Consider the following 21814-nt stretch of genomic DNA (forward strand, 5'->3'; position numbering starts at 1 on the left):
CACGCAAACATACACATATATGTACATGCACATATGTATAATGAGCTCACATACACAAATATGTGTGTGTGTGTGTGTGTGTGTGTGTTTATCCACACACGTACACATACATAGATATATACATACGTACGCGTATATTTATAAATGTATATATACAAATGGATATATTGTGTGTGTTTGTATAAAACGGTAGAGAGGTGGGGTATAAAATGGAGTTGAGTGCTGTGGCAGTCATTCCTTCACAATCAGTGCATTAGCGGTGACGTGTGTGAGTGTGAAATGATTAGAGTCCGGAGATTGAGACAGCGCCGCAGTTACGGTTTTACCGGAAGCTCACCTCTAGCTCTAAACGTCACTAACCAATCCATGCAGTCCTCACTCCCCTCCTCACCATGCGCCCATTTCATTCGATTCTTCGCCTCCACCATCATTTTGACTCGCATCACCTCCCCTCTCTCCACACACACATATACCGTACACGCCAATTCACCTCACCACAACTCGCTACACATCGCCGACAGTTGACGACGAAACACAAGAAATAATAATAATAATAATAATAATAATAATCGTAACAGCAACAGCAACAACAACAACAACATTGCCATGGCCGCTTTCCTTGGAGTGCTTCCTCGTTTATCGACCGAAAATGGTGTTGTGTTAAGCCCCCCAGCAGGCTTTGGAATAATTTCCGGTCTGAAAATCTCCGTGAAGTAGTCATCTCAGCAGGAATTTGATGCGAACATGATGCCAACCGATTTAAAAACGTCCAATATTGGTAGATTCCCTTAATCTGTTCGTTAAAGCGTTCCTATTTCTATGGTTCGCTTTTTAAATTTCAAGCTGAAATTAAAGCTATTATCAACGAACGCTGTTTCTTTATAATGTATGTATGTATTTATTTATCTATTTATTTATTTATAGGTTCTGTATATCCAATATTTCTGGTGCATTCTCACATCTATCAATCTCTCTCTATTAATACATACAAACACATCTATATGTGCACATAGACACATACATATGCATACACACACACACACACACACATACACACATATATATACACATACACACATATATACACACACGCACACACATATATATACAGACACACACATATATACACACACACATATACACACACACATATACACACACACAATTACACACACACACACATATATATATATATATATATATACATATACGCACACACACACACACACACACACACACACACACACACACACACACACATATATATATATATATATATACACACATACACACAAAGACATGCAGAAACAATTTTTCCATCACTTTAACCGTATCATAGACAGTAATTGTCTGTTAATCTCTCCTCCTCCTCCTCCCCTTCTCACACACAATACTTTCTACAGATGTGTCTGTGTGTGTGTGTGTGTTCATGCATGTAAAAGTAGACCTGGAAATCGAGTGTTGCAGGAAACCTAATCTGTATATAACTGTAATATGTTGAGACCTCCGTCACTTATGTCAATACTGTGACATCAAGAATCGTATTAAGACACAACATATATTAGTCTACGTGGCGACAGTTTTATAATAACGATAGCAATAATAGTGCTTTCAAATTTTGGCACAAGGCCAGCAAGATTAGGTGGTGGTGGTGGGGTTGTTAAATTGTTTACATTGTTCCCCAGTGCTTAACAGGTTCTTATTTTATCGATCTCGTAAGGATGAACGGGGAAAGTCAACTTTGACGGAACTTGGCGAAACAACGTTAAGCGGTTTGAACAAGTACCATTCTTTAAAACATATATACTCGAATCAATACGTAAGACTAAAAACAAAAAACATTTCACGGAGGTGCCCCAGCATGAGCATGGCCGCAGAAACGAGGAAAAGAGTAAAAGACATAGGCAACCGTGTATATTCACAGTTCCTTGGTTTAGTTTCACGATGAAGTCTAAAACGATATTGTAGAAATATATCTCACCTGGTTTAAAAATGTTTGGTTTAAAGCAAATTTCTGTTTTGTTCTTGAAGGAATTGTTGAAAGAGAATCATCATTTGGCAGGAATATGGTAAGTGGGGTGGAACCTGCTCTTGATAGTAAAGACCGAATCTCCGGGTATCTGCTAATGTAACCAGCCGCGTGGCTGAAAATATAAAAAGAAATGCTTCTAAATATACATGAATAGATAAACTCAGGTATACACACACACACACACACACACACACACACACACACACACACACACACACACACTTGTACAAGAGGGTGCTGAAGGTCCTGGCTTTAAGGAAAAGACCTAGTTAGACGCGTAACTTTCCGAGTTCTTTTACAGGGTTCAGAAAAATTGAAGGACCGATGCAATAAGTGTGTGAAGTTCCCCAGATAGACGTATCTTTATGTCTGGCAATTTTCGTTGGACGTGTAAATGAGAGTTTGCGGTATTAAGGTCATAGACAAAGTCAAGACAAAATTTATGAAAACTTAGATGCACTATCGACGGAAGGAACTTACCTTAGTTTTGGCATGTCTCTTATAGCTTCCCATAACGTAAAGTTCTTATAGAACATGAAATTGGTTATCAAATGAATCACACCGTTTATACAACCTACATCTGACTGGACGATTTTCACCCAAGTCGCGCCACCTTCAACGTAAGTATCTGAAATAATAATAATAATAATAATAATAACGATAATAATAATGATGATAATGATGATGATGATGATGATGATGATGATGATGATGATGATAATATGACAACATAGCAAGGATTATCCATTGGACACATTGCAACAAGTATGGACTTGACAGAGTAAAAAAAGTGGTACGAACATAAACCTGAAGGCATCATCGAAAATGATAATGCAAAGATCCTATGGGATTTTATGATTCAGTGCAACCATGAGATAGAGAATAGGAAACCAGACTTAGTGTTAATTGAGAAAGAAAACAAACGCTGCTGGATCATAGATATAGCATGCCCAGCTGACAACAAGGTATGTGATAAGGAAGAAAGAAAAGTCGATAGATATGACAGGTTAGCTTGGGAAGTTAAGCAGTTGTGGTCGATGAGAAAGGTGGTAGTAGTAGTACCAATAATTGTTGGAGCCCTGAGAACAGTGAGTAAAAATCTTGAGAAGTACATGGAACAAATAGGGGCTGCAATAAGGTTGGAACACTTGCAGAAAACAGCACAGCTTGGAACCGCTCGAATACTACGGAAGGTGCTCGAAAAATAAGGTGTTACCTGAGTTCACTGGTTGTGAACAGCTGACACCATAGTTCATCTCCAGCGTTAGAAGCTGTGCAAAGGCAATGTAATAATGATAATAATTTTGGTACAGAGCCGCAGTTTTTGAAGGGAGGGGTAGTCAGTCACATCGATCCGAGTGCTCGACTGGTGCTTATTTTAACAACCTCAATAGAATAAGAAGCATAGTCGAACTCGGCTGAATATGAACTTAGATGGTAGTAACGGACGAAATGTCGCAAAGCATTTTGTCCGACGAGCTAACGATTCTGTCTACTAGCTGCTTTAAAACAATAATTGTTTCAAATTTTGGCACTAGGCCAGTAATTTGAAGGGGAGGGGATTCTTCGAGTTCATGGACTCAAAGAATTTACTGGTAGTTTATTTCAACTTCGAAAAGGTGAAAGGCAAAGCCGACCTCTGCGAGATTTGAATTTAGAACGTAGAGAGCCGGAGGAAACGGCGCCAATTATTTTATCCGATGCAGTTACGATTCCGCCAGGTCAATAATAAGTACGTCCATTCGGCAGAGAACGTTTTATAGAACTAAAAATACAAAAGACACGAGTTGTGTTTTATGTGTCAACCACTTTCGTTCTGTTATTGGATTGAAGAGCGAAATGCCAGCGACGAAATAATTAGCATAAACACAAAAGTTGAGCAGGTAATAACTGTAGATTACGTAAAATGGTCTGGAAATTACGAGGATGGAGGGTCATTGCCATTCGTAAATGGCTCCGCTGAGAGGATTATTCCGGCTTCTTAGTGAGTCGATGGTAAATGTCGACACTGCTATCGTGATCCTTAAAACAATGGGACAGAATCCTCTCGAAGAATATCCTGACCCCGACCTCGTAAAGTACATTGCGATGTGTAGTGAGGAACACAAAGCAGTGTGGGTGTTTACACACACACACACACACACACACACACACATATATATGCACACACAAACACACACGTATATACACACACACATACATATAAACACTTGTATATATATATATATATATATATATATATATATATACAAACACACATACATAGATATACACATACATAAATGTATGTATGTATGTAGGTATACACACACATAGATGAAAACAAATGCACACACATGCAGCCACGTGATTATATGAATATAGCTGGATTATTTTCATGAAAAGAAGTAACAACCATTGTAGAACTGCAGCGGCACTGGTGGCAACAATGGCGGTGCTGGTGCTGGTGGTGGTGGTAGTGGTATTAGTAGAAAGATATAATGCCGAGCAGGAGGAGGTGATCAAAACCGATCATTTTCTATAATGAATACTATGATGATGATGATGATGATGATGATAACGGCAGCGGCTGTGTTTTCAAGAATGTGTTAAGAGTTGTTGGAGGGCCATTGTCTGTCTAATTGTCTGTCCGTCTGTTTGTCTATAAATCAAGTGTTGTGAACAGGTTTCAGGTTCACTTTGAACTCTGCATACAGCGTACTAAACTCTCTCTCTCTCTCTCTCTCTCTCTCTCTCTCACACACACACACACACATATAGGCACACACAGACACACACACACACACACACACTCACACTTGCAGGACGTCTCTTGTGTTACTATGGCAATTGTCTAACAAAGAGGAACAGCCCACTTCGTTCCCCTCCTGCATCTCCTCCTCATCATCATCGCTTCATCTATAGCAATCACGTGACTAAGCATATTCCAGGCGTCCAGACAGTGCTACATGTTATGGTGCAATGTAGCAGCTACATTATTCCTCAAATATATATTTTTTTTCCTTGAAGAAGGCGTATAAAAGTAAAACTGAAGATTTGTGAGTTACCCAAATATACGTAGCACAGATCTCTGGGCTCTGAGTTCAAATCTGGCCGAAATCAACTCTGCATCACATTGTTTCAGAGTCCTTTCTTTTAATTCATTTATTTGATTGGTCTGGGGGAGGGACATCACCCATGACCTTTATAGTCTCTCTGACGTTGGTGAACTTGATGCTGTTAGAGTCCTATATAAATTGTAGCGGGTTGGGTATATGATAAAAGATTTCTTCCCAACCACATGGCTCCAGGTTCAGTCCCACTGAATGGCACCTTGGGCAAATGTCTTCTACTACAGCCTTGTATAGGTTAGTGTGTATGTTTTTGTCCCCCCAACATTGCTTAACAACCGATTTTCGTGTGTTTACGTTCCCGTAACTTAGCGGTTCGGCCTGAATGACGGGGTTCGCCAAGAATTTCGTTGGTCGGCAGAGTTTCTATCAACCCCTATCTCATCCACTAATTCTTCCTAAGATAGGCATCAGATCTGAAACTAATTTGTTGAGCCGGCAATGGTTAGTTGATTCCATCCAAATGCTTGACTGGTTCTTTAATTATCTGCCCCGAAAAGATATCAAGTAAAGTCGATCTCCTTCAGAAGAGGAACACAGAACGTAAAGAGGAACACAGAACGTAAAGAGGAACACAGAACGTAAAGAGGAACACAGAACGTAAAGAGCCAGAACAAAGAATGGAAAACATTTCTTTCGATGCGTTAACGATTCAGACAATGTGTCTCTTTGTTTTTTTTCAAAATTGGTTTTAAATTAGGTAGAAAGCTAACAAATTTGGGAGGGGGTGGTTATTCAATAGCATTTACCACAGTAACAGCGCGGGACATTATCTGATCGGCCCAGGAGGGTTGAAAAGCAAAGGTAACTTCAGTGCCATCTGCACCCACAGCGAAAAAGTGTCGCAAAAGATACCGCAACAGAATTCCGCAGATGCTCAAAATATTCCTGCCAGTAATAATTTTACAACTACCACTACCACTACTACTATTACTACTACTACTACTACTAATAATAATAATAATAATGATAATAATAATAATAATCGTTAGTGTTCCTTTAGTTGCCAAAACGAACATGTTTGAGGAAGGCGGAATGCATAATAAATAAGTTCATAAAATGATTTTCAAAAAATAAAATAAACGATGAAATGGATAACAGTAAACGGTGTCTGACTAAAGTCTACAGATTTGATGGTGAGATTAACATTGAACTTCATCAACACAGGGATGTGTGCCTCTGTATACACCCACATCATGAATATATATATATATATATACATGAAGAAGTGGGTATACACACATATATATATATATACATAAACAGCATGTGTGTGTATATATATATATATATATACATATATATATGTGTGTGCCTGTATTTATATATGCATATATACATACACACATGAATATATACATGGAAACACACGAACAATGATGTTGGTATCAATGATGCAAATCAGTGTGTGTGTGTCTAAAGCTGATGATTTTGGGGTCGATAATAATAACTGTTGCTTCTGCTACTATAACTATTACTATAACTGAATTTATAATAACAAGCATTAATAATAATAATAATGATAATAATAATGATGATGATGATGATGATAATAATAATAATAATGGCGGCAAGGCACGTAATTGTAGCCTGAGAAGATAAGGTAGGTTTGCGAACAATAGAATAACAATTGTGTTGTAAGTATGAATTAATGTATTGTAGAAATTTAGTTAAGTTTATCAATAACAATGTATTGATACGGGCAATATGCGTTGGTGGAAGTGGGGTTAGATTATGAGATGATATAAACAGATACACAACACACGCGTCGTTTATACATAGATTAAGTACCAGTCAAGTACTGGGTTCGATGTGATCGACTTTCTCAATCCCCCAAAATTTCAGACTTTATGCTTTTAGTAGAAAGGATTATTAATATTATTGCGGCGGCGACCTGGCAGACTCTTTGCTGCGTCGAACAAAATGCATAGCACTTTCTCCTACTCCTAAAGCTCTGAGTTCAAATCCCACCGAGGTGAAATTTTCCTTTCATTCTTTCAAGATCGATAAAATGCAGTACTCGTCAAATATTGGGATCGGTGTAATCAGCTAACCCCGCCCACCTTAAGCTAAAGCTGGTGGTGGCACTGCGCCGAAATTCGAAACCACGATTGTTGGTGTTGTTGCCATTGAAGATAATTGACCCCGAAAGATTGAATGGCGAAGTCGACCTCGGCGGAATTTGAACTTAGAACGTAGCGGCAGACGAAATAACGCTAAGCATTTCGCCTGGCGTGCTAACGATTCTGCCTTAATAATAATAATAATAATAATAATAATAATAATAATAACAATAATAATGATGATGATGATAGTGATGATGAAAAAAGTGGTTCCGAAGTTTGGCACAAGGCCAGTAGTTGTTGAGGACAGGAGTAAGTCAATTACATCGACACCCCAGTACTTGACTGGTATTTCATTTCGCCGACCCCAAAATATAAAAAAAACAAAGTCGACTTCGACGAAATTTGAACTCAGGACCTTAAGACGTACGAAATGCATCTCGTCGCTTTTAGTAATAATAATAATCGGTGGTGAGAGAAGGAACTGTAGCTCGAAAACGCACACAAGGTTGTCAAACAAGAAAATAATTATTTTACTGTTATGCATACGTACATGTATGCATTCATACTGCATTATATAAAAAAAACAGCGATAATCTAGACTCTATTATATAGCAATATCACGACGTGTTGTGTCTCCAGTATCATCTTACCAATATACACACAATATTGGTGAGATATATATCAGTAATATATATATCACTACAATCTGTTTACAATCTATATCTGTCTCTATCTGCTGGAATCATTGCTTGTAATATATGTTCTCTCTGTGTATAAATTAATACAAACATACAATCAACACATGTACATGTCCGTGTATATACTGTGTGTATATTAATGGTATAGTGTTCGAGGCGTTTATAGGAAAGAAATAATTTTTTCTTTTTACATAGTTTGTTAGGCACTTGGCGTTTTTTTTACCAGCTGCTGCTGTGTAGATATATGTATATATATATATATATATATATATATATATATATATATATATATATATATATATATATATATCAGGTCGAGTAAGAACTAAGCGACGTTTTGAACCATGAAAAATTTGTACCAGACTTTTGCAGTTTTGAATTTTTTAAATATTTTTTTGAAATTGTCTGAAAATACAGACACAAACTTTCCTAAATGCATCAAAAAAGTAACGTTGGTTTTTGTTTTCACCGTTGTTACAATCATCTGAAATGGAACTGTCAAAGTGCGATATTCAAAAAAGGACGCAAAGCTGATGAAACTGCTGGCGATATCAACGAAACGTTTGATGAAGAAATGACCAGTGAAAATGGATTCAACGATTTCGCAGCAGAGACCTGATGCTTAGCGGTATTTCGCCCATCGCTATGTTATGAGTTATAATTCCGCCGAGGTCAACTCTGCCTTTCATCAGTTTGGGGTCGATAAATTAAGCACCAGTGAAGTACAAGGCTCGATGTTATCGACTCATCGTCTCTCCCAAAATTACTGCCTTTGTGACAAAATTTCAAATTATTATTATTGACGCTGTAGATGATTATTATATATATATATATATATATATATATATATATATATATATATATGCAGAGGATGACCCCCCCCCCACCTCCTTATACCTATAATTGCTCTTTCCCAGCGTGATACCTTCAATGATTTCTGTGCGCTGAAAGATGTTCTAAGAATTGATCCCACATCCTGCAGCAACGTCTCATTCCAGCTTTGGTTTCATTTCCCGCTGATTTACTATGAATGGTGGACTGAAGTGCCGCTTCAATCCACCATATGACTTGTAGGTTCTTTTACAGACATTTGCATCGAAACAGGTCATCCGGAACGAAATTCCAATAGTTCATGTACGCCTAACAGACATCAGCACGCAGTTTCGTACCACAGCGTGAGATAGCACACTTGAATGCATAAAGAACATTGAAAGAACGAATGAGAAACTGTTCCATCAATATTGATATTAATCTCATTTTTACGCAATGTGCCTCTGTGTGTGTGTGTGTGTGTGTGTGTGTGTGTGTGTGTGTGTGTGTGTGTGTGTGTGTGTGTAAGTGTGTGTGTGTGTGTGTAAGTGTGTGTGTGTGTGTTCTTTCATTTGTTTCAGTCATTTGACTGCGGCCATGGTCAAGCATCGCCTTTAGTCGGACAAATCGACTCCAGGATTTATTTTTTGTCTCCGTAATTAGTTTCGTTACCAGGATGGAACCGAAGAATGGGGTATTGTCCTGGCGCACGTGCTCGGGACTTTGCGACAAAATCTCTTCTTGAAGTCTCTGAAAATCTCCACGAAGAACACTTTCTTAACTGACTGACCAGACAGAAACTAGTGGATGTAGATTATATCCTTACTATCAAAAGGGGGGGGGGTCATCATGAGTTTCCCGGGGGGGGGGGGTTGCTTTGCCTGGCCCCTTGTGTCAGCAGAAAAGAAGCCCGACTCATGAATAACGAAAGGTGGCAGGTCCGCTTATTAGATGTATAGTAATGATAAACAAAAATTACAATAATATAGGACAGTTATAATTGCATATCGCCCAAAAGTCTCAAATCATATGGGAGACACCTTCTCTGTGTCTCTGTCTATCAATCTATTTGCCTCTCTGTTTCCCCGTCTGTCTATTTATGGCTATCATACTTATCTCTTTGTTTATTTACTCTGTCTGTCTGTCTGTCTCTCTTTCTCACACACACGGTTACGTATCTTATGCGTCGGGGTCTGTATTTTAGTAATCCCCTCCAAATTGTCACCGAAATAAGTTTCATGGCGAAAGGCAGACAGCTCTGTCATTCCAGGTCTTTGAGACATTGCGTCCCTAACACTACCGACCGGGTCATGTTCCTTGGACAGCATTATGTGAGCTGCAAAAGCGTTACCATCTATTAATGCTAGATGGAATGTAGCATCTACATATACCCACGATGCCAAATGTTCTGTGTATATGAAAGTATTTTGGTTACTATCCACTTGCAGTTATGTTTTGTTAATTCTTTTTAACGTAAATTTATTTCCACCACTAAGCAGACTATATACAACTGATGAGTTCACAAAAGAAGCGAACGCCTCCGCACCTTCCTCGTTAATGTTATCAAAAATAAGATTTCCACAATGAAAATGTAAATTGCTTTTATTTGAAATTGCTTCATAATTTCTTATAGTTATCGCAGCCTTCCTTGGTGATTTGCTATCGTTTCTATTTAGCTTTCTCTTTTAGTTTTCTGACTAAAGGGCGAATTTCACAGAAAAATGTCTTTGTATCTTGGAATACGTCATTCAGTGCAACACCTTTTCAATGAACTGCATTCAAGTATAACCTTAGGGCGAACAAACCAGTCTCGGAAAAATCAGGTAGGTTGAAAATATGCGATAGCTTATCTGGGACACACACTCACACCACACAGTTAAATCCGTGTATGTACACACATATACAGACATGTGAATATATGTGTATATGCATGTGTATATATATGTGGTGCACCAGCATGACCGCAGCCACTTGGCTGAAACACATAAATAAATAAATAAATAAAAATATATATACATACACACACATATGCATGTGTGTGACTTTGTATACATATATACACACACACGCATAAATGTATATATATATATATATATATATATATATATATATATATATGAAACATGTGTTCTATAACTTGACTGAAACAAGTTCACACGAAATTTTTTTTTGACAACTGCCATGGATACAGGAAAACACAACCACATAATGACATTAGCATATATGGGAATTACATATACCTATCAATTTATGTTTGCACATACACACACACATGTATGTATATTCGTGTGTAATTAATAAACGCACAAGCAAGCATGTATATATATTCCCACGTATATCTATAGAGGTTCATGTATCTATATGAACGCACGAATATAGATGTTCATATATGTACACACACATATGCAAATATATATTTGTGTGCATATGCACTGGTTTATATATATATATATATACACGCGTGTATTTATGTAGTGATGTATATATTCAGATGTATACACACTCACACACACACACACACACGGTCTTAGGTTCTAGATTTCATCTCACTGCACGATTTTAGGATAGGTTGGCATTTGTAAATTGTGTGAAAAGATTTTAATGAGAAAAACCTGATAAGAGTTGATAATAATGTAAGCAGAATATGGCTGGCGCATGGGTCGAGCTAATAGGAAACAAGGCTATTGGGTTGCATAACGAGAACGAGACAAATAGGAAGCGGAAGTGAGTGAGCTATCGCTTCAGAGATTAGCAGTATGATACTGTTCATGAAATGCTCGCGTCCGTTATCGTCATTCAGAGGCAGACGAAATCGTTAACGCAAATGCAGACATGTACAGAGCCATAGCTACGTGTGTGTCTACATAGATATCAAATACACACACTAAGATTTTATATATATATATATATATATATATATATATATATATATATATATATATACACGCATGTATATATATATATATGTGTGTGTGTGTATGTGTGCATACACACAAATTTACAGACATATATTCACCGGAATCTCAGACGATTTGGACTCAAAGGAGAACTCAATACGCGACGTTAATGTGCAATATATATAGTTGATTCTTAACGGAATTGTAATGTAACAATTAATCAACAGCTTAAAAAAAAAATAAGACTGTTTTTTAGTGTTTCTTACGCATACATACATACATAAATACATACATACATACATAGAGAGAGGGGGTGACACAGACATATGTGTGTGTATGTATATATCGAGTGTCAGACTAATACATTTGTTTGTTGTTCATACATCTGTCTTCGTTTTTTTTTTGTTTTTCTATAAATTTCAACTATACACTTATATATATATATATATATATATATATATGTGTGTGTGTGTGTGTGTGTGTGTGTGTGTGTAGATCAATGTGCATAATGATGTATACTTAAATGTTCACCTGTTTCTTTCCTATGTGACGTCATCAATTCCTGGAGAACCCGCCCCCCTCCCATGGGATAGGAGCAGCTGTACATTTGTAGCATTTGGCATTGTAACTAAATTAGATAAGTCACATCAGTGATTAATTAGTCAGTTTTGTGTACTTTTCATATTGTGTACTTTTCATATTGTCTCGTCCCACTCGATCGTTGAACAAATGTGAACACAAACAGTCGACATACATTTTTATCAGCACAACGAATACTGGCGGAACATTCCCTTCATAACGTCTACGAATTAAACATAGCATACCTGACGTACTTATTATGTGAGAGCGAAAAGCAAACTCATTTAGATCTAAACGTTACTTGCCCCGGCAGAAGTGAAATTCTTTGAAAATCAGGAAGCAGGAGAAGGTGTATGGATAATATACACATTAATATATATATATATATATATATATATATATATATATATATATATATATATACGCACACATACATAGTCATGTGAGTCGTTATATATTGTAAGTTTGTGTAAATAGACCAACACGGGTCACCAATCGGAGGTGGGCGACAGACAGTCAGACACACATGTATATACGTACGAAGGGATTCTTTGGTCAGCCCGGGATTATATTAGAAGCGAGATTGAACCTAAGCCTACATGGTTGGGAAACTAGCTGTTTAACAACATGGCCACATCTTCCACGTTTTCAACCTTTCTAGTTGCTCATTTGACACATGAGAAATGTTTGGTTCGCGTACATCGGATCGATTCTGGTTTAAAAAAAAAAACAGTTTTTCGCAATACCTTCGAAGGAGTACTACAGACGATTTAACACGAGAGCATTTTGAATAATTATCCACAAATATCCAGTGTTTCCCATGTTTTTCTTATGCCTGCTGCCAACTGCTTGCATATGTTTGCCATTTTAGCAATATGGCTATCAAATTAATTCGCAGGTTATGCACTGAATGTGTCTGGAATTGGCATCGTTCTGAAGGCCGAGAGAGAAGTGTTTGAAGACTAGAAGCTGTCCTGCATTGAATTTCAGCTTATTTTTCATTAACCCATTTCTATTTGTAATTGTATATGCGATTGTGGGCCCTCTGAACAATTTTGACACCATCGGTACTTTTGAAAAACATATAGGCATAAATGTGTGTATGTGTGTGTTTCAATTAATTCGTTGCAATAAAAAGTAGCTTTAATAATTACAAGGATATTATTTCGGCAGAAAATGAAAAGAAAAATTCCAAATCCTTAATTATTTTCCGAAGTAATTATTTTGACGTGATGTTTTAGATATTAACGCTAGGTGCCGTATGGTTAAGGAATTCGCTCCACAACTATAAGATTTCGGGTTCGGTTACCGTGCATGGAATCTTCTGGAAAATATCATTTATTTTTTCTTTTATATCCTTTGGGAGATAATGGGTGGACGGAAACAGTACGGAATCCGTCAGTTGGATTGTGTTTGCAATTTAAAAGGTACAGCCTTATTGCAGTCACTGTGACACGCCACGCCGATTCTTTTCTACTCCAGGCACAAGGCCTGAACTTTTTTGGGAAGGTGCCAGTCGATTAGATCGACCCCAGTACGCAACTGGTACTTTATCGACACCGAAATGATGAAAGGCGAAGTCGACCTCGGCGGAATTTGAGCTCAGAACATGAAGACAGACGAAATACAGCTATGCATTTCGCCCGGCGTGCTAACGTTTCGCCGATTCTGTCAGAAAATTACATTAAGCGTACACGTATTTGTGGCATGATGAATCGAATCCGCGTTCTCTAGGACGGAGATCCACAACCATCACCATATATGGCAAAACGGTTAAATATATAATGAACATATTCTACAATATGAGCCCAGATATCCAAAGATTGTGAACGTTGTAAATCTTTTAACATGGGCTAGTACTTGATTTTTTTTTTATCGACCCCGAAAGGATGAAATACGAAGTAGACATCGGCAGAATTTGAAGTTGGGTGCAAGAGAATTGGAACTGACCCCACAAGGGATTCAACCCGACCTTCTAACGACTCCACCACTTTGCCCCCGAAGCAATGAGGTCTGTGAATTTGTGTGAGTGAATGTGTTGTTGATTGTGTGTGTGTGTGCACGTGTTTCAGTGAATGGGTATCTGTGTGTTTGGGGTGTGAGAGAGAGAGAGGGGGGAAAGGAGGGTGAGTGTGTGTGAGTCTTGTGTTTGGTTGCTCAGGTGCCTTTGAACACTGAATTGTGTGTGTGTGTGTGTGTGTGTGTGCGAGTAAATAAGGCATAAATGTATGCGTAAATGTGTATATACCTCAGTATATGTATGCGTGAATATTTTGTATGTGCATATGTAATAGGCCGTGTGAGTGTATAAGGAGGGCTAGTTTTCTATGTGTGTATGTGTATGTGTGTGCATGTGAATGCTTTTGTGTGTCTGTTGATGAATGTATATATGCGATCGAGAAATGTATAGTTGTGTCTGTGTGTGTGTGTGTGTGTGTGTGTGTGTGTGTGTGTAAGTTTGTGCGTGTCTGATTTTCTGGTTGTATGAGTGTCAGGGCATTGTATGTATATATATATATATATATATATATATATATATATATATATATACACACATGTGTGTGTATGTAAGAGAGAGTGCATGCGATTGCATGTGAATGTGTGATTGCGTGAAGTGTATGATGGCAGATGAACGTTAAGTAATATAGCATTTGGGTGTGAACGAGTGCGAGTTGTTTCTTTGAATGAGTTGGAGAATGAATGTATAGAAAAGTCATGTGCGTGTATATACACACACACACACACACACACACACACACAGGATGTTCAAAAAGTCTCTCCGCAGTAAGTGTTTTATTGCAAAATAAATATTTCTAAAATGTTACAAGACTACAATAGAATATATTAAACTTTACAAGACTTTAAAAAACTTTATAAGAAATGTTGAAAGTGTTATCCTTCATTTCCAATACATAAGTTGACTCTTCTACACATGTTTTGGAATACATCTTGGAGAGTTTGATTCTTGGAGAGTCAGAATGAAAAGAATTCACTGCGGAGAGACTTTTTGAACACACAGTAAATTAGTGAGAACATGTGTGTTGGCGTGTGTGTGAGGTTCGTGTCAGTATCATGTGTGCGTGAATGTTGGCGTGCATGTGTTCGTCTCTATGCACGTGTGTGTGTGTTATATATGTACGTGTTTCTGTGTGAGAACGGCAGCTACTTAGCCAAATACTTGTTAATAATTAAATAGCGGCTCATTATTTATAGATCGCTAATTTAACGAGCCGCCATTTTAACAGAAGTAGAAAAGTGGTGACGATTCAAAAACTTATAATTAGATTAGTTAATATTGTTTTGGGTCGGATATATGACCTTAATTAACGTTGCAGATGGTCGGTTCGTTGGAGCGAACGACAGAAGAGGAGAAAAAACAGAAGCGTGTGTTGATGCGAAACACATACACATGCACACTCCAACATACGCACATACACACACGTAAACATTCGTGACAAACATCCAAAAATGACCATTTGCTTGATTAGCAAACTTTATTCATTCACCAACACGCTATATCTGTTAGTTCTCTCGGTGACTTGCCAAGTACAGGGCAGTCCCTATCTACGTGTTCACTGTCTGAGCTACTAGAAGAATAATAGGTACTTCTCTCTGTCTCTCTCTCTCCACTGTTGTGTTTTTTTTATAAAAACGAGAAGATGCGTTGCTTAATTAAATCCTGAACACAAAGCTGCAAGATCGATTTCAAGCAAAAGAAAAAAAAATAACAACGGAAAGTTTTCAAACACGAGCGGACTGCATTAGAAAATAGAGAAAATATGAAAACTATACGAGTTAATTTAAACGTACACGTGTGTGTGTGGTGTGTGTGTGTGGTGTGTGTGTGTGTGTGTGTGTGTGTGTGTGTGTTAATGTTACACAAAACCCTAAAACAACTTGAAGGGGATGAGCTGGAAGAATCGTTATCACGCAAGATAAAATGATTAGAAGTATTTCCTCCGATTCCTAACGTTCCGGGGTCAAATAGCTACGTGGTCAACTTTGCTTTTATTTCATCCTTTCACGTTCGATAAAATAAAGTACCAGCAAAGTACTGCTGTCACCGAAATCAATTGACCCGCAACTGCCCACTACTAAATTGCTTCCTCTGGGACAAAATTTGACAATTATTTTTTAAAAGAAAAAATTTAAGAACAACAATGGAAAATTTACTTTTATTAAGAAGAACTCAATACTCAAGAGCAGAATCATGTAGGTAGAAAAATTCGAGCTGATTGGGACTTCATAACACACGCATACACATGTATGTATGTGTGCGTATATACATGTGTATATGTGTATATATATATATACATATATATATATATATATATATATATATATATATATATATATATATATATATATATATATATATATATATATACGTGTGTGTGTATGTGTGTAAAAAGCGCGCGCAGGTGTGGGTATGTGGTGAGAATTTCGCTTTCCAGCCATATGGCTCTGTGTTCAGTCCAACTCTGTGGCACCTTAGGCAGGTGTCTTCTACTCCAGCCCCGGACTGACCAAATACTTTGTAATAAATCGAACAAACCTCAAGTCCAAAGGTCACCCTCCCTCAGTTTCACATCGATCACAGAGCTTCTGAAAACGGGAGGAAGCTTGCTCTCCCAGAGAAACAGACTCTTCTGAGTGGGGATTTGGAGTGAAATATAACAACACGATACATGATGATAATGAGAAAAAGAAATGGAAAATATTGTACGTACCTTCGCCATTTTTAAACCCCAGAGCTCTTATAGTTGAATTTTTTAAATTGTAATGCACTCTTTCACCTCGCAGGTTTTCTGGGCTCCATTCAACGTCCGGAATGATATGACGGGATAATATCTGGAAATATTTAAATAGAGAATTATAGGGTATTAACATGTGTATTAATTACGGGTATATATGTTGTTGTATGTGCATACAATGGCAGACTTAACATTTCGGAGTTTAAAAGTTTTCGAAAGGAAGTTAAAGCAAAAAGAGATGCAAGATGAAATGAAATAGGAAATAATTTTGATTTCATGACATCTGTTTACATTGCTAACTCGGTATATACATATAAGCGCACGTTCACGTGTGTGTGTGTGTGTGTGTGCGTGTAAAGAATTCATTACCTCCGTCAGCAGTGTCCAATTGTTTTTAAGCATACTTTGTTGCTTCAGCGGCAATCGGGAAAGTGCTTCGTCGGTAGGAACAAAAACTGTCATAGTGCGTTTTGGATTCCTTAACATACTGCGGTACGGTTTCAGCATGTGATTAAATAGTTGAGCCACTGACCTGAGGAAATATAAAATGAAATAATAATAATAATAATAATAATAATAATAATTTCATTTATTTGCCACGAGGGCGAAAGATGAGAGTGAGACTCAGAGTTAGCTTGTACAAGCACAAAGCAGAAGTCAAATGTATAATAATTATGATAATGGTTTCAAATTTTGCCACAAGGCCAGCAATTTTGGGGGAGGGGATGAGTCGATTACATCAATTTCAGTTTACCACTGGTACTTATTTTATCGATCCCGAAAAGATAAAAGGCAAAGTCGACCTCGGCACGATATGAACTCAGAACGTGAAGACGGGCGAAATGCCGCTAAGCATTTTGCCCGGCCTACTGACTGCCTTAATAATAATAATAATAATATTATATATATATATATGTATATATATATATATATATATATATATATATATATATATATATATATATATATATATATATATATGTATGAAACACATATATATTGTTTATTCGTTTTTTTCTTTTACTTGTTTCAGTCTTTTAATTGCGGCCATGCTGGAGCACCAGCTTCACTCGAACAAATCGATGCCAGGACTTATTCTTTGTAAGCCAAGTACTTGTTCTTTCGTTCTCATTCTATTGGTCGCTACGCTACGGGGATTTAAACACACCAGCATCGGTTGTCAAGCGATGCTGGTTGGACTAACACAGACACACATATGCATACATAATACATACATACATTATATATATATATATATATATATATATATATATATATATATATATATATTTATATATATATATATATACGACGCGCTTCTTACAGTTTTCGTCTATCAAATCCACTCACAAGGCTTTGGTCGCCCCGAGGCTATAGTAGAAGACATCTGCCCAAGGTGCCACGCAGTGGGACTGAATCCAGAACCATGTTGTTGGGAAGCAAGCTTCTTCCCATACAGCCACTCCCGCTGTATATATATATATATATTATATGGTTATTTTTTTTGCAAGCCTACATAATGTAAATTTTTCTGTTTTATCTTTGTTTGTAACTGCCTCTAGCTCTATCTGACTATTATTTTGATCCACCTCTACGTCGATGTGTGCATAGGTATGTATATAACTCTTCATGCATTTCTCATTCAGAACATAAGTGTGTGTGTGTGTGTGTGTGTGTGTGTGTGTGTATACATGTGTTTGTGTGTGTGTGTGTGTGTCGGGATACCTGTGTGCGTGTACCTATCAATCACCCTGTCTCATTACCTATCAATCAATTGGTCTATCGAAACTTCTCTGCATCCGCACGTGTCTGGGGAAACGTGCATAGATTCACGGATGTACATATCGATGATACACTTTTCTTACTGCTGTGTAATACAAGCAACATCGTGTATATAAATGCACACACACACACACACACACACACACACACACACACACACACACACACATCGCAGTACTATTTGATTTCCAGCTTTGACGCCATCTTAGGAGATTTAGATAACAAATACAAAAAAAAAAAACAACGGTCTAGTTTTCGTTCTTTCATGTTTTATTTATTTAGATAATTTCCATCTCTTTATTTAAATTATTTATTTATTTATAGTATTTAGTATTCTACCCTGTCTTCCGACTAATTTCCAAATCGTTTTTCACTGTCTTTATTTGTTTTTTTTTTAATGGTGATATATAGACTCAGGTCACTTTCTATGCATGGAAGATATTTCATTGTCCATAGCGGTAAGCCCCATCAAGCATCATAGATTGACAGGTACGTCATTTATAAATACACACACACAATATATACATACATATATATATCTATATATGTGGACATACACACATAGTTATACACTTGTATTTAAATATATCGTTGTTTCATGTTTTTAACTCGTGTATTGTTTCAAAGTCATATAAATATACATGCGTGTATGAGATTGCGTGTGCTTGTGTGCGTAGGCTCATTTCGGTGTCTCTGGTGACTATAAAGTAGTGACACGTAATAATTGCGTATTATATCAACCGAAGCCTTAGTTTGCAATCGAAACATTTATGGATGTGTGTCTCTATGTTTACACATGCATTTGTAGGACTATAAATTTGAACATATATTTATGTAGGTATATATATATGTGTGTGTATGCGTGCATGTAGATGCACATAATATATTTGCAAAGAGAGGGAGAGAGAGAAATATATATGCACATGCGCGGTGAGAGTTGTAGACACAAATGGACATTATATTCTTGGAAATCTTGATTTTTCAAGTTCCGATAAGGATTAATGCATATTATGATGGTGCCTGGTGCTGGGGGTGGGGATGATGATGATGACGACGGTACCTTGTGATGATGATGATGATGATGATTGTGCTGACATTATCTCAGTTGCTGTTTATGTCCGTTGGTTTATTTCTACACATCTTAAGTTTTTTGTTCTCTACTTTCTACAGCTGCAGTTCTTACCATCTTGCCATTGAATCATTTACATACACACTTACCAATACACACACACAAAAACATCCACACAATACATATATATATGTGTGTATATATACATATGTATATATACATATGTATATATATATATATGTGTGTATGTATGTATGTATGTATATGCGTGTATATATATATATATATATATATATGTATACATATATATGCATATATGTATTGATATATATAAGCATATATGTATATGTGCACATGTATATATGTATATATGTGTATATATATGTATATATATATATATCTATGTAGATATGTATATATATATATATATGTGCGTGTATATATATATATATATATATATATATATATATATATATATGTGTGTGTGTGTGTCTAAGTGTAAGTATATATATCTATAAACACAAACAACAGTGCGTATATATATATATATATATATATATATATATATATATATATATATATATAGGTACACATTGTTGTTTGTGATTTGTGGATTCTCTGTCCTCTGACTGCGATCAATATATGTGTGTATGTGTATGTGTATGTGTGTATGTGTGCGTGTATGTGTGTGTGTGTGTGTGTGTATAATTATTGGAGGTAGTGTGATCGTGTGTAGTCATTCGACAGTAAATCACAAAAAAAAAACAAACGAAAATAAATGCAAAATAAATGGAATAAAAAAAAACAACGAAAGAAAAATAACACACTCAAAAGTAAAATATAACCAATAATAAAAAAAAATAAATGAATGAAAAAATAAATAAATAAAAATAGCGAACGACACCAACGTATCAAACAGCAAGATTTCAGGAAACCGGCCGTATTTTTACGACATTAACAGCATAGTAATGTTTCACTAAACGGCATTGCATCTAGAATACAGACAATATTCGAGATATATATATATATATATATATATATATATATATATATTTGTATATATAAGGCTATAGTCTGTGTGTGTGTGCTTGGGCCTTGTGTGCTTAAATGCCTTTATGTAGTATTTATATGTAAAATCAAAATAAGAATGAAATTAAAATAAAAGAACAGAAATAACGATCTGTTTCGGCCATCTTGAAATGTTTTCTTTCATTTTATTTCTTTCCTCTTCTTCAGTTTTTTTCTGTTTTTCTTTCTTTTTTTTTGCTCAAGTAATCTGTTTCGATTTAGAAGTCTTTGTGTACATAGAATTTTTTTTTTTATTATCGCTATTTTATTTTTTTAATTTTAGTTAGCAGTGTTGCTTTTGCCTCAGTATTTTCAATGTGTGTGTGTATACTATATATATATATATATATATATATATATAGTATTTTCAATGTGTGTGTGTATACTATATATATATATATATATATATATATATATATATATATATATATACATGTGTGTATCAATAGGTTAGGTGTTTTGTACATCAAGCTGTGATCTATACGCTCCTTTTCCACAGAATTCGGCCATTATTATACACCACCACTACCCTGTACCTTTTTCCATCGTCGTTTCAGTATATATTTTTTTCTTAATTTGTAACCCGTTTATTTATCATCGTTTGTTTTTTTTTTGTTTGAATTTTGGCATTTTAACTTTGTTTTATTTTTATATATATTTATTGCCAATTTCCTTTGTTGTTTTTATTCGATTTTCCTTTTTTGCTATTTGTTTTTTTCTTGTAGTATAGACAAAGAAGTATGATTTTTATCGAATTTATAGCATTGAAGCGAGAAGAAAACAGCAAGTTAATTATGAGATCAGAGGCAAGTTAGAGACACACATTAGGTGTATTAAGTGAACATGATGTTATCCATTCGAATAGATGCTTATCAGCGAAATCCCCGTAAGCCTATCTATCGGTCGATTGTTGGTTAGGCACCAGTGAAGAACACGGCTTCACATTGTA

At 36.3% G+C, this 21814-nt stretch overlaps 1 protein-coding gene across 2 annotated transcripts in view; it reads right to left on the reverse strand.

Annotated features, from left to right (window-relative positions):
- LOC106867589 (periostin) overlaps positions 1-21814 on the reverse strand; it is a 1103508-nt gene that overhangs the window by 255473 nt on the left and 826221 nt on the right. For both annotated transcript variants that reach the window (XM_089342140.1, XM_089342139.1), the window contains 4 exons: positions 17316-17478; positions 16923-17043; positions 2513-2660; positions 1982-2144 (listed from right to left, as the gene is read on the reverse strand). In XM_089342140.1, the coding sequence (XP_089198266.1) occupies positions 1982-2144; positions 2513-2660; positions 16923-17043; positions 17316-17478 (595 nt within the window). The remainder of the gene's footprint in view (positions 1-1981; positions 2145-2512; positions 2661-16922; positions 17044-17315; positions 17479-21814) is intronic.

This window comes from Octopus bimaculoides, chromosome 25 (genome assembly GCF_046866305.1).
Source record: "Octopus bimaculoides isolate indiv1 chromosome 25, ASM4686630v1, whole genome shotgun sequence".
Lineage (NCBI taxonomy): Eukaryota > Metazoa > Mollusca > Cephalopoda > Octopoda > Octopodidae > Octopus > Octopus bimaculoides.